This window comes from Cydia pomonella, chromosome 23, assembly GCF_033807575.1.
Source record: "Cydia pomonella isolate Wapato2018A chromosome 23, ilCydPomo1, whole genome shotgun sequence".
Taxonomy (NCBI): Eukaryota; Metazoa; Arthropoda; class Insecta; order Lepidoptera; family Tortricidae; genus Cydia; species Cydia pomonella.
The window spans coordinates 5,825,573-5,839,641 of NC_084725.1; the positions used below are offsets into that span (position 1 = coordinate 5,825,573).

The window sequence follows — 14,069 nt, forward strand, 5'->3', positions numbered from 1 at the left end:
TCGTGGTGCCTCTCGCGACGGCGGCGCGGGTTCCCTTATAGAAGTCGTCGGCGGTCTTGGGGCCCATCATCTCCAGCTTGAAGTGGGTGTGCGGGTCGATGCTGGCATCACGAGTACTTACTGACAGTCGTGGTGCCTCCCGCGACGGCGGCGCCTGTTCCCTTATAGAAGTCGTCGGCGGTCTTGGCGCCCATCATCTCCAGCTCGAAGTGGGTGTGCGGGTCGATGCTGGCATCACGAGTACTTACTGACAGTCGTGGTGCCTCCCGCGACGGCGGCGCGGGTTCCCTTATAGAAGTCGTCGGCGGTCTTGGCGCCCATCATCTCCAGCTCGAAGTGGGTGTGCGGGTCGATGCTGGCATTACGAGTACTTACTGACAGTCGTGGTGCCTCCCGCGACGGCGGCGCGGGTTCCCTTATAGAAGTCGTCGGCGGTCTTGGCGCCCATCATCTCCAGCTCGAAGTGGGTGTGCGGGTCGATGCCGCCCGGCATCACGAGCTTTCCCGTGGCGTCGATAGTGCGTGTACCCCCGGGGATGATGAGGTTGCGGCCCACTTGTCTGGAAAGATGAACATATTGGTTTATTTATTTGTAACCGAGAGAAGCACCAAATAGTGTTTAAATTCATAAAAATATATGTATGTGTATTTGCATCTCAAATTTTGCTTAATGAGAGAGTGAGACGCAATGCACATAGGACAGGTGAAATACCATTCTGAGGTATTTGTAATATGAAATTATTGGCCCTTGTCGTCTGATTTAAACACCAAAGGGTAAACAGTGTGTAGTGTACGGTCGACCAATTTGATTCCTGGGCCACTATAGAACCATGTCATAATGACTTCTACGACAGTGCTTATTGAGTGATGCATGTCATGTATAGACTAGTTAAAGCGACAAGGTTCTATAGTGGCCTAGGATTCAAATTGGTTGACAGTACATAGCATAATTCCATCACTTCCATGTTTGTATATTCTTAATCTACTTTCAACACATTTTGCCCGCTTATGTTTTTTTAAAAGATTTTTTTTTACAAACCCACGAATCCCACGATAAAATCTAGTCTCATGATGGGCATACAGAAGCGTTAGAAAGTTTGAACTTGAAGAGAATCGCTCTAACAGTTAGGTGACTCAAATGGAAAAAATGTATTAAACCTAATACAAAAATGACTTACGCCCGCCACAGACGGACCGATAATATACCAAAAGATATCTTATAGCAAGGCATCTTACGATATATTTTACGTACCATTTGACAGAGTCCACACACAAAGCTATAATATATATTTTCATATCTTACGATATCTTTATAGCAAGGCATCTTTAGATACCTTGCGATATATAGCTCGATATATTACGATATGTTTTGGTATATTTCGTCTGTCTCACAATGTAGGTGCTAGACAAGTAGCGATACATATTTAGGTATCGTTGGCGTGTGTGATGCTTAGCTATATTATAATATAAGATATCTGTCGGTATCTTAATATATATTATCGCTCATCTCTCTGTCATCTGTGACGGGCCTAGGTACTGTTAATTCGTAGGATTCCTTCTATGACATCACTGAAACCGTAATAATTCATCATCAACTCTCAAGTGATATACGCAGTATTCAAGTTGGTTACACAATAGAACAATAACAAATAATACATCTGTAATTATTACACACAATGCCCAAGGTCATTGGACAACTGGCCATAGGGAGCGTGCATGAACTGTAGGAGGTAGCACATGAGCCGTCAGATTTTTGGCGCGAGGCGTAAATGTGATGTGTATTGTTCCGATGTAGCCCACAAGATGGCAGAACCTACTATGCACAAGAAAACACGTGACGAGTGAATGTACATGTTTATTGTTCCGATTCAGGCCACCAGATGGCAGATCCTCCAACGCGCACGATCCCTATACATATCCCTATTTAATATTAATACAAAAGCGATTAATTATGTATGTCTGGCTGTTACCTCTTTACGCTTAAATAGACATCAAAATCAAAGTGATTTGTTAAGATTTAGTTAATGTAAACCGTTTTTTCCCGAACTGGAAATTTCATAGAAAAAGTACCGTTGTTTCGTTAGTATCGCAAAGATATTCTTCCCTCTTAAAATGTAATGATTAAATTTACTGAACAGTTTTCATGAACACAGTATGAAACGCCGATTCGATTAATCACAAAATATACCGGGTGTTTCTTGTAACACGAGCAAATAATTAAACCATATCTTGTACTCCTAAAACGATATAACTTTTGACTAACAACTTTTAAAAATTATGAAATACTTAGATTTTATCTTTTTCATACAAAAATATTATTTTCAGTGTACGCTGACATCAGTGTGTTTGACGTTGATTGTCACGCATTAAACGTAACAAAATTCGCAATACATTGTCTTAGAATTAACTTCAATGTGTAATATAAATTAATACATAAGTTATTTTTAAAAGTTGCTGAACAAATGTTAGTGAGTTTGAGGAGTACAGCTTACAGTTTAATTTATTTCTCCTGTTACAGGAAACACCCGGTATAAGTTCGCTTTCGATTACATCCACCATTACCAAAAATCTATGAAATAATCTAAAATATTTATTTATTTACTCGAGTTAATCATAAGATGTCAGATGTTATTCATATAATTATAGTCTGTTATATTAACTGGTGTTAAGAAAGAAGAAGGCGCGCGGCGCAGGGTAAGACCAGATACCACCGAGCCGGCTAATAGTGTTTAAATTCATAAAAATATATGTATATGTGTATTTGCATCTCAAATTTTGCTTAATGAGATAGTGAGACGCAATGCACATAGGACAGGTGAAATACCATCCTGAGGTATTTGTAATATAAAATTAGTGGCCCTTGCCTCCCGATTTAAATGATAATTACTTAGTAAGAATATTGTATTTACAGGTTTTCCGAAGATGCTGGTCGGACTATTGGCCAACCAACACCCTTTCTAGAGAAATCTTGTTTCTAGCTTAAACACAAACTAGATGTCGATCGTATCAATCAAAGAAAGGATCAAAACGAAAGGACCTCATAAAACTACGGCGAACAAACGATAGCGCCACTTATCTTGCAGTCAGCGCCATCTATCGGGGTGTTTGGTAACTATACTGTAATAGTTTCCTATACATATAGTTCAGTTGTTACATTTATTCTGATCATAAAATATTTAACATAAAAGTAGGTGTCTAATTGGAGATCCGAAATGTTGTTTGTTACTCCATAGAACAAAGGACAGACGTTTTTTGTACATCATTTTAAGACCCGATTAAAATATGTATACTACTCACACATCTATAGACCATAGTACCCGCTTAAACTAACTCTGCACCGACTCGGATATAACAAAGTGAGGAAGTGTTATTATAAACGTCACGTCATATTTTCATAGAAATTTAATGATGTCATTTCCACACTTTGACATTGCAGAATTAATTTGGTCCGACTTAACTTAAAATTAGAACTTAAAAACACGGGCAATATTATAACGACGCCGTCTGGTCGTCAGTTAAAAACTAAGAACTATACTGAAGGACAAAGGCATGTATTGTTCCCGCGGGAGTTATGGATTTTGAAAAAAACCTCTAATTCATACGAACCAAGTAGGTATAAATGATTTTTACTTATAACTTATAAAATACTGACGTTTTCAATTTATTTTTTGTTTTATGTCAAAAATATTTAATTTTATTAATTTAATAGCCGTTTAAAATATTTTTACAGAATTTTCAATCGTGGCTGAATGCCGGATGTCTATGTCTTCTATGCTTAACCTGTCAAAGAATGACAGTATATTATGGCAGACGAAACTACGTCCAAAAGAGAGGTATGGGCATTGTGAATATCATCTCGCTTTGTGTGGTAGGGCACAGCACAGCGGATGTCATTCCAGATCTAGAGCAGAGCCCAACTGGGGAAGTACCTCCACCTTACAGAAAACCGCAGCCAAATAACACTAGATCCTACTCATAGTGTTGTGTTCCTGTCGGTGATTAAGGTTGCCAGAGCTCAACGAGGTGTAGGGGGGGTTTGGGACGGCAATGTAACTCCTCTGGAGCTGCAGGCGTACATAGGCTACGGAGACTGCTTACCATCAGGCGGGCCGTATGCTTGTTTGTCACCGACGTAGTATTAAAAAAAACTAATAACTATATTTTATCATGGGTCTGATTTTATTCACGGACTCTAAGCAAAAAAATGAAATATTAGTAAACGTTGTGCTTTATTGGCGAAAAGTTTTCATAATTAATGAGATTCAAAATGTTCGCATGTTATGCCGAGTATTCGGTATTCGGCCAAAACCACTATTCTGGGCATCCCTACAGTTGCCTCCAGAATCAGGTGAAATAAATTGATAAGTCAATGTGCACAAATGATACCAAAGTTTGGACAGTGCTCTGAACACAGACAGAACCCCAATATAGGAAACACATAAACGTTATTGAGATTAATGTGACACTATAACGAATTGTGTAAGATTACTATCTGAATTATACTAATTATTTAATATTGATTACAAGATAATAGCGAGACGTATAGTCTCTTATAGTATTATTGCGTTTTTCTGAAGATGCTGGCCGGACTTTTTGCCAACCAACACCCTTTCTTGAAAAATCTTGTTTCATTAACTGACACATACGGTCAATCGTCGATCGGCGCGACAATTCAGAACAACTAGCGCCTAAAAGTTACGGCGACCTAACGATAGCGTGTTCTATCTTGCAACTAGCGACATCTCTTGAGACGTTTGGGAACTAACGTCAGCTCCGTAGTAAATTTTCTGACTACAGCCCCAATCGCGAGTTCGTCATACCTAGATGTAGGTATTATCCGTTGGTGATCCTTAAATAAACAAATAGACTAAGCCGTACGTTCACATAATAATAATTTTGCACAATTTCATTTAGGGCCTGTTTCACAAAGTCCAAGTATTGGATAGTAACAAATAAATTAACTGCCAGATAAAACCTTAACTTCTAAATGTATTTATCTACCAGTTAAGCTTATTTAAAGATTGTGAAACGCCATCGATGACTTTATTTGTCAGATAAGTGGCAAGTAGTTTATTCAGGACTTTACTTGGACATTTTGAAACAGGCCCTTAGTAAATTAAATAGGTATCTATTTTTAATAGGAACGCAACAAGGTTAGGTTTTTGATATAGATATATTTTTAATCCTAAACCATATCAACTTAAACACATACACTCACAGTTATACCATTTAACAATGATACATATGTGTATCTTTTGCACGAAGGACCCGATCGATAAGCTGGTTTTTAACAAGTTGGGCTCTGATCACTTTGGTCAACTAGCATGTTTCAATAGTAAGGTGGAAGAAATACCCCTAGAGATTTTTTACAGACCGGTCACAGAAAAGAGGTTGGTAACTTTTAATAATAACATAAAATCTCAACTTCAATTACTTGAACCATGTATAGAGGACCCTAATTTGTATTATTCTAAATTGTTTAACTGTATAGAAACTGAATTTAATGCATGTTTCAAAGTTAAAAAAGTTAAGCGCAAGGATAGGGTAAGTTTTGATGAGTGGGCTACTCCTGGAATACACAAATCTAGAAATAGGCTGTATGAACTATATGCATTAAGAGTAAATAGTGACACCAATTTCAATGAATATGTTAAATCATATAGTAAATTATTTAAAAAAATATGCGCTATGGCTAAATCCAAATATTTTGCACGCAGAATAAAAGACTCAAACGACAAAGTCAAAACCGTGTGGAGAATTATTAGTAGTGAGACTGCTAAAGCAAAATCACGTGATCATAATTTTACCCTAAAAGTAGGTGATAAATTAGTAAAATCAGATGTAGACGTCGCAAATGAATTTGAACGTTTCTTCACAAATATCCCCATTGAAACGACTAGATCGCTTAACTCGTCCTCTTCTATGGCCGAAAATGTGCTAAAAGCCAATGTGCCGGAATGCCCAACGAGTTTCTGCTTTAAATATGTTACATCGCAAACAGTCGTAAAAGCGTTTAGGACATTAAATTTAAAAAAGACTGAAGATATTTGGGGCCTATCGGTAAAAGTATTGCAATCGATAGTGGATGCTATGGCACCTCACTTGGCCATGATTTTCAATACTTGTGTTGATACGGGAGTTTTTCCCGATCTAATGAAGCACAGTCGAGTCGTTCCATTATTTAAATCCGGATCAAAAAAAGACCCTACAAATTTTAGGCCCGTGTCTATTCTACCGGCAATAAGTAAAATCTTTGAAAGAATCATTCTGGATCAATTGCTATCACATTTTAACGTTAATAAACTATTCTATAAAGATCAGTTTGGATTTACACGGGGCAGGTCAACGACAGATGCAGGCACCACCTTAATCAAACACATATTTGAAGCATGGGAACAACAACTAGATGCAATAGGCGTGTTTTGCGATCTGTCGAAGGCCTTCGACTGTGTTGATCATGACACTCTTATTCGCAAGTTAAACCACTATGGTGTGAAGTGCAAGGCTCTTGATCTCATCTGGTCCTATCTTATAAACAGAATTCAGAAAGTAGACATAAATAAAACTAAGTCGTCGGGGTCTATTACTTCAATGGGCGTCCCCCAAGGATCTATTCTTGGCCCATTCTTGTTTCTCGTTTATATTAATGATTTGCCTTATATAGTTAATGAAAAGCATAAGTTGGTTCTCTTTGCTGATGACACATCTATTATATTTAAAGTAAAAAGGAAACAGAGTGATTTAAGTGAAATAAATGATGTATTGTCCTCTGTAGTTGATTGGTTTACTACTAATAATTTACTTCTCAATGCCAAGAAAACGAAATGTGTTAGATTTTCTTTACCTAATGTCCAGCACACGAGTGACGCACAGGTTGTTTTAAAAGACGAAATATTAGATTTTGAAGATGAAGCTGTTTTTCTAGGCTTATCCTTGGATTCAAAATTACAGTGGGGAACGCACATTTCTACACTGGCAAGTAGACTAAGTTCAGCAGCATACGCAGTTAAAAGGATCCGTCAACTTACAGATGTTGAGACAGCACGGCTGGTGTATTTTGGATATTTCCATAGCGTCATGTCTTACGGCATTTTATTATGGGGCAAAGCCGCTGACATTAATTCAATCTTTGTTTTACAGAAACGTGCTGTACGTAACATATATAATATAGGCACAAGAGTGTCTCTTAAAGAGAAATTTAAAGAAATCAATATTCTCACTGTTGCTTCCCAATATATTTACGAAAATATAATGTATGTAAGAAAAAATATTGAAATGTTTAAATTGAATAGTGACATACACAATTATAATACTAGAAATAAAAATAAATTGGTGATTCCAAGATTCCGTTTAAATAGAGTAAATAATATGTCGTTTATGGGGAACAGTGTGCGCTTTTATAATAAGTTACCATCTAACTTAACGAAATTGTCAATGAATAAATTCAAGTCAATTGTGAAACGACAGCTTTTACAAAAAGCTTATTATACTTTTAAGGAATTCTTAGAAGATAAGGATGCATTTATGTTAAAATAGAATATATATATAGTTATAAGATGACATGTGAAAGTGCTAGCTTAAGCCTATTTACAGAATAAACGTTTTGATTTGATTGATTGATTGATTGTATGGGCTAGCCGCACCTCGTCCTAATTTCACACCCATTACACATAACCTAATTACTTGTCACATTTGACATAGGTGTGAATATACGACCTTAAACTACACGTGTCAGGCAATAACCGCTCTTTTCATCCTAGTAGATAATAATCGAACAGACAGACGGATATGACGAATCTATAAGGGTTCCGTTTTTTTGCCATTTGGCTACGGAACCCTAAAAATGGTCGTTAAAATTTTGAGGTGGATATGCAGACTATAACAGCGGTCTTAGCATGGTCGTGTTTTTATCGCCTGTTGTGTCATTCGACTTTCGCTATTAAATACTGGTTAGACCGTGACAGGCATGGTAATAAGTAATAAGCGACAAAGCAGCGACCATTTTAGACCTACCGAACATTTAAATAAATAAATAAGACATCCACCTGTCTCTGTGATGCCTCATGGCTTAGGATCGTGTTCATCGGTGGATGTCGATGCTCCACCCCTGGTGTTTATGATCTGCCTCCATCGGTGCCTGTTCATTGCGTTTCTGACGCCCGAGCAAAAGTTAGTTGAGGATGGGGACCCTTTTACTTGATCGCTCCATCTAGTTGCAGACCGTCCCCGGCCTCGTTTGCCCTCCGTGTTTCCAATAATGATCAGCTTTTCAAGGCTTTCATCTCTCCTCATTATGTGACCGAAGTAAGACAATATGACAGACTGTGGCAGGCGAGTTCGGACAGGGAGCTTTGAAAGGATCGATACATTGATGCGCATGGGGGTCCAGGGTATCCTCAACATACGCCTCCAGCACCACATCTCGAATGCAACGATCCTTTGCCTTTCTCGGGCTCGTATCGTCCATGTTACCACGCCATACAGCCCCTCAGTAAGTTCAATAAGGTTTGTGTTATGCGTACTAGATGACGATATATATAATAGATAAACATATAGGTATAAATACTTATATACATAGAACAACCATAACTCGGGAACAAATATAAGTAAGTAGTTTATAAGTATATTACTTTGCTTTTCTTTTTAATTCATTAATTTTGTTTTTTCTCTCTGTACCAATAGTAAGTACCAATAGTAGTAATATGGTTGACTGGTAGAGAATGTCATTTGGCATTAAGTCCGCCATTTGTACATTATTCTATATATTTTGTGCAATAAAGTTCAAATAAATAAATGCTCTAGTCGGGATTCGAACCCGGGATCTCCTTCGTCTGCCTACGTCTGTCACTACCGACAAGGTATGGGCTCAACTCCGAAATCACAAACAAATATCTAAGTTGTCGTTTATTCAATGTAATATGTATAAATGTTTATAATGCACGTCGTTCTTAGAGCATACAGTAATTGGAGTAGACTTTCAGTAATTTACCTCTCTGTGATAATAATCACAAATCTTAAACAATATGTAAAAAATCGTATGAAGACAATTCCATGTGATATTATGTTCGTGTGAAATCGTGTGCGTCATAATGAGAATGTGGTAATTTTTATTTAAATGTGCGTGTGTCCGGTCGTGTTTCGACACAGATCTTTTTTCTTGTATTAGTACCGAACGTAGAAGAAAGCCGTGCGACGAAATTGTGTTTTGTTTTCGTCAATTATCAGTTTACTCCCATTTTTGTGTAAAAAGTAAAATTCCCATACTTTCGTTTTAAATACAACGTTATGTCAGCAATAACCTAGCAGTTCACACAATTTAAACTTTCCTCTTTTTTTGTTTAAACTTATTATTACAACTTTAAAAAAAAAAGTGCGAAAAATAGGAAATTCGTAAAGAGTGACGATAAATTAAAACACGACCGAAGGGAGTGTTTTAAATCGACACGAGTTGCGAATTACCTATTCGCACATGTATCGTACAACGTTTTACAGTACATTTGACCCTTTAAATTTTCGACAGAGTTACATAATGTGCTAATTTACGCATTAGTGCGGAAAAGTAGCACCATATGTACTGTAATAGATACAAGTGCGAAAAATAGGAAATTCGTAAAGAGTGACGATAAATTAAAACACGACCGAAGGGAGTGTTTTAAATCGACACGAGTTGCGAATTACCTATTCGCACATGTATCGTACAACGTTTTACAGTACATATGACCTTTTAAATTTTCGACATAGTTACATAATGTGCTAATTTACGCACTAGTGCGGAAAAGTAGCACCATATGTACTGTAATAGTTATTTACAGTACAAATTTGTAACGAGTGGCGATAAATTAAAACACGATCAAAGGAGCGTTTTAAATTGACACGAGTTGCGAATTACCTATTCACACGTGTATCGTACAACGTTTTTCAGTACATATGACCCTTTAAATTTTCAACATAGTTACATAATGTGCTAATTTACGCACTAGTGCGGAAAAGTAGCACCATATGTATTTTAAAATAAATTCGCTATCCCGAGCACAACCATATTGCTCACGTTTACGCTCAGTAAGAGTAGAACACGAATCTACGGGGCCTTAATAATTGGCTTGTAAGCTTGTAACCTGTTCTGAGTTTTACGAGCTAAATGATTAGGTTGATATTTGTGTGGAGTGAATAATCGATTACATAACCAGTAGTGTTTGATGTTTATAAGTAAACATACGAAATTATGCCACTTATGACGATGTCACAGTAGAAAAAAAACAACAGCGCGCAACTGTGATTATGTTTACATATTAATTAATCGTCTTATTTGTTTCTATAACAAATCAGCATATACTTAATCTGTTTAAGAGAAAGGCCAGGTATAATTATAAAAAAAAATTTAGATTGCAGAGCAGAAAAAAATACTAATCATTCTGACACAGTCATACTCCTCCAGAAAATAAACAGTAGCGGCAAAAAATCTATCATATTGCAATATTTTCAGGCATTCAATAGAAAACACGTGAAATTAGGCTTTATATCTAGACAAACAATGATTGTATCATCATCACGATATAATTACTTACGTCTTACGTCCCACTGCACGTGCCAACAGGCAGCCTCGTCAGCACAATGCAATTGAAGACTTCACACACACCAATTAATGACTAATGTATGTTATAAATATTGAATTTCTTGTTTGAAAACACTCAAAAGCGAATATTACCAACAATAAAACCTAGATGGATGGCCATTACGCCCTCGTTAGGTTTGAAAATTAAATCGAATCCTTACTTTACAATTTAATGACCTCCGGGCTACCGCTAACTCGGCTAAACTAATTATTTTAAAAATGTACCCAAGTTTGACTGAATTGTCGTTATTCTACGCATTATTTGCCGCTACTGTAGATATAGTATTGCTTTTAAAACCATCGAAAAAGTTATATTAAGACGAGTAAAGTACTGAATAACTTATTGTAGCCGCGAATTAAATAGACAGCTACAGAAAGAAATAAACATTTTAGTTTTTATTCTTCTGTGCAAAACATTTATAAATCACGTTTTCGAGTGGATATTGGATAGTAGTGAGTTATATTATAAAATAAAGAAGAAATGTGATTTTGATTTACGTTATATAAACTATCCTATAGTATACCTGTCACCATAAAACTAAACAAAAATGTGTACTTAATGTTGTGTTGTGTATACACAGTGTTGGCCGAAACGCTAATGCAATTTACCATTAACCATTACATATTGAACCGTAAAGGAACCGCCCGTTACGGTTTACAGTTCATTTGTAATGGTTAATTGTTACTTGCAATTGACGTTCGGCCAACACTGTATGTAATGTGTACTGTGGAAGTTATCTGGGGAACTGGTTCTCGAGATGTCCGATAACGTTGTTTTCTGTTGTGAATTCTTACTTGATTTCGCTCGTAACGTTCGCCTTTTTGTTATTATACACTTTCGTAATGGCAGTTATAACTTTTGCGATTCTTTCTTTTCATCCGACTGCGGAAACCGTTATGATCTCAGCAGTGTATTAAGAATGCTTTCTCAAACTTGCAATGAAATGTTGACATGACCTACTTGAAATTAGGTCCGGAAATACTACGTAGGTATCAGGTGCGATGAGTGAAGATGATATGTAAAGGAATTTCAAACAGCCTTACACACCTAGGCCTGTAAAGTAACCTTCTTTTGTTTTCAAACGTCAAATTGTGACACAACGTCTTGGCATTCAATCATCATATAGTAGTAGATTCGTAATTTGTTTTTAGCTGTATAAACCTACGAATAAAACAAATTGACTACAATTGTTATTTATTTCATTGCAAGTTTGAGAAAAGCACTAAGTATACAAATCTCGGCGAGAAACGGGGTTGCCAGCCGCGTATATCTACCTATATCTACCCAACCCTTCGTTTCCCGGCCTCTATAGTACTGTAATGTTATATTTCATTGGCAAATTTTTGACCTAAATCGAAAAAGTAAATGTTTTAACGAAAAAATCCTATTTATCCATTATCTAGGTAAATGTTCTTTGCAGTATGCACCCTGCTAAATCGCATCGCATAGAATTTAAAAGTAATGTGTGCTTTTTGGGTATCTTCTACCAACTTAATTAGATGAATTGATTGTTTTTAATAAAATAACATAATTTGACGTAACCTGAATCAAGTCCAGCTTTGATATAGCTACAGGTAACATCTTCTAACCTCAATTACTCGATGATTTTTAATGGTGTAGGTAGTGTAGGTACTTAATAATGTATGAGAATTGTTTGTCTTTTTATACTACGTCGGTGGCAAATAAGCATACGGCCCGCCTGATGGTAAGCAGTCTCCGTAGCCTATGTACGCCTGCAACTCCAGAGGAGTAACATGCGCGTTGCCGACCCTAACACTCCGCACCCTCGTTGAGCTCTGGCAACCTACACCTGCAGGAACACAACACTATGAGTAGTTGTCTATTGTTATTGTATGATATTATAATAAAAGTGTGTAGGGCTAAGGGTTTTTTGCATTGATATCAAGGCTAGCGAGTATCCCACGCCCACAGGTGGCCAGGTCATGCCCACATGTTTGTTTACTCTAGAGATCCAATGATGGATTCCATTGAGAAAGTTAATCGTATGAATCGTATCTCGCAATCACGCAATGCAAACAATCATGGCGAAATAAGTGGATATTGGATATTTAAGTATGTTATACTTAAATTTAAACACGAATAATTGTACGTACCTACGTTGACCAGCCGAGTAGTTATAATGCTGTCCCGCTCATCCATGATGTCACACATGAACACACGGGTCAATGTACGAAATTCGTCGCGCTAAGCGTCCTGACTTCAGTACAAACCTACAGACACATATACAGGGTGGCCAAAAAAATAACGCTAAAACCGAAGTATATTTATTTATTTAGATAAAAAAATAAGCGCAAAGTTGGCTAGGTTTTGGAAGCATATAAAAAAGCCTCTCATATAAAAAAATACGTTCGTTGCAATATGTACACGAGTACATAAGTCTACATATCCTTATGACAGCGTGATAAAAGTGTAGTATGATGACGCAAATACGTATTCACATAGCTTTAACTCACATGGATTAAAATAATCTCCAAGTATGGAGATTGTAACACAGTATGTCAAGAACAACATTGAAATAAACAGTTTTTTTTTCAATAGCTTTTAATTTTAATTAATATTATTCATGGATTCTAAATGCTCCATACAAGTTTTGAGGGAGCATAACTAATTTCAATATAAGAAATTCAGAAATTTGTAAAGAACAATATTTGATTATGCGGCCTACCTGAAGAATGACTCGCATTTTTCCTTACCACAAAATAGACAACCTGCCGAATCCAATTTCACGCCCGTTAACCGTTTACGTCGTTATTTCTAGATCATTACGTTTCATTTAATAATAAATCACATCTGCGAGAAGCGAGAACATAACAACAGAATAACACACATTATTTTATTTTTTTACTGGTTAGGGGAAATTAAAACTGTAGAGTACACAGGGAAATTATCGTATGCGCAACGGTCTTTTTAATATTAAAGCTATCTTTTTTGAAGCAAATGTTTTGGTTCGCTAGAACTCAATGCAAGGGCAAGGTTATTGTCGGTAAGGTAACGGAAGAAACTATCGGAACACAAAAACTGTCAGACTCTTGACTCTTGACACGGCCCGATTCGAAGAATGAAATACGATAACAATAAGTTCTGGTTTAGATAAGCTCTTATTTAGATATCGTTTTTATATCGTATAATTGACAGAAGCAGCTAGATTCGGGCAACCCATGTCACTTTGACGTTAGAAATATCGTAGATAGATCTTATTGGGATCACAGCGTCATCGAAATAAACGTCTATTTTGACATGTCGTTTACTTATCGATCTTTCCAAGACCTTAAACGTGTCTTAATCATTCTTCGAATCGCGCCGAAATTCAAAGATGCATCCCGACTGGGCATAATAATATCGTTGTGAGACTTACCTATGCCTGGTGTTTATACTTAGTCAAAAATAGTCAGATGTACACACTTGTGTTTGAATGAATTCCATTCATAAAGTGAG

The 14,069-nt window shown here is 36.8% G+C and overlaps 1 protein-coding gene across 1 annotated transcript in view; it reads right to left on the reverse strand.

Annotated features, from left to right (window-relative positions):
- The window catches only part of LOC133530778 (dihydropyrimidinase), a 72,408-nt gene that overhangs the window by 9,190 nt on the left and 49,149 nt on the right, over positions 1 to 14,069 (reverse strand). Inside the window, exon 3 of the mRNA XM_061868847.1 lies at positions 376 to 560. Coding sequence (XP_061724831.1) covers positions 376 to 560 — 185 coding nt within the window. The remainder of the gene's footprint in view (positions 1 to 375; positions 561 to 14,069) is intronic.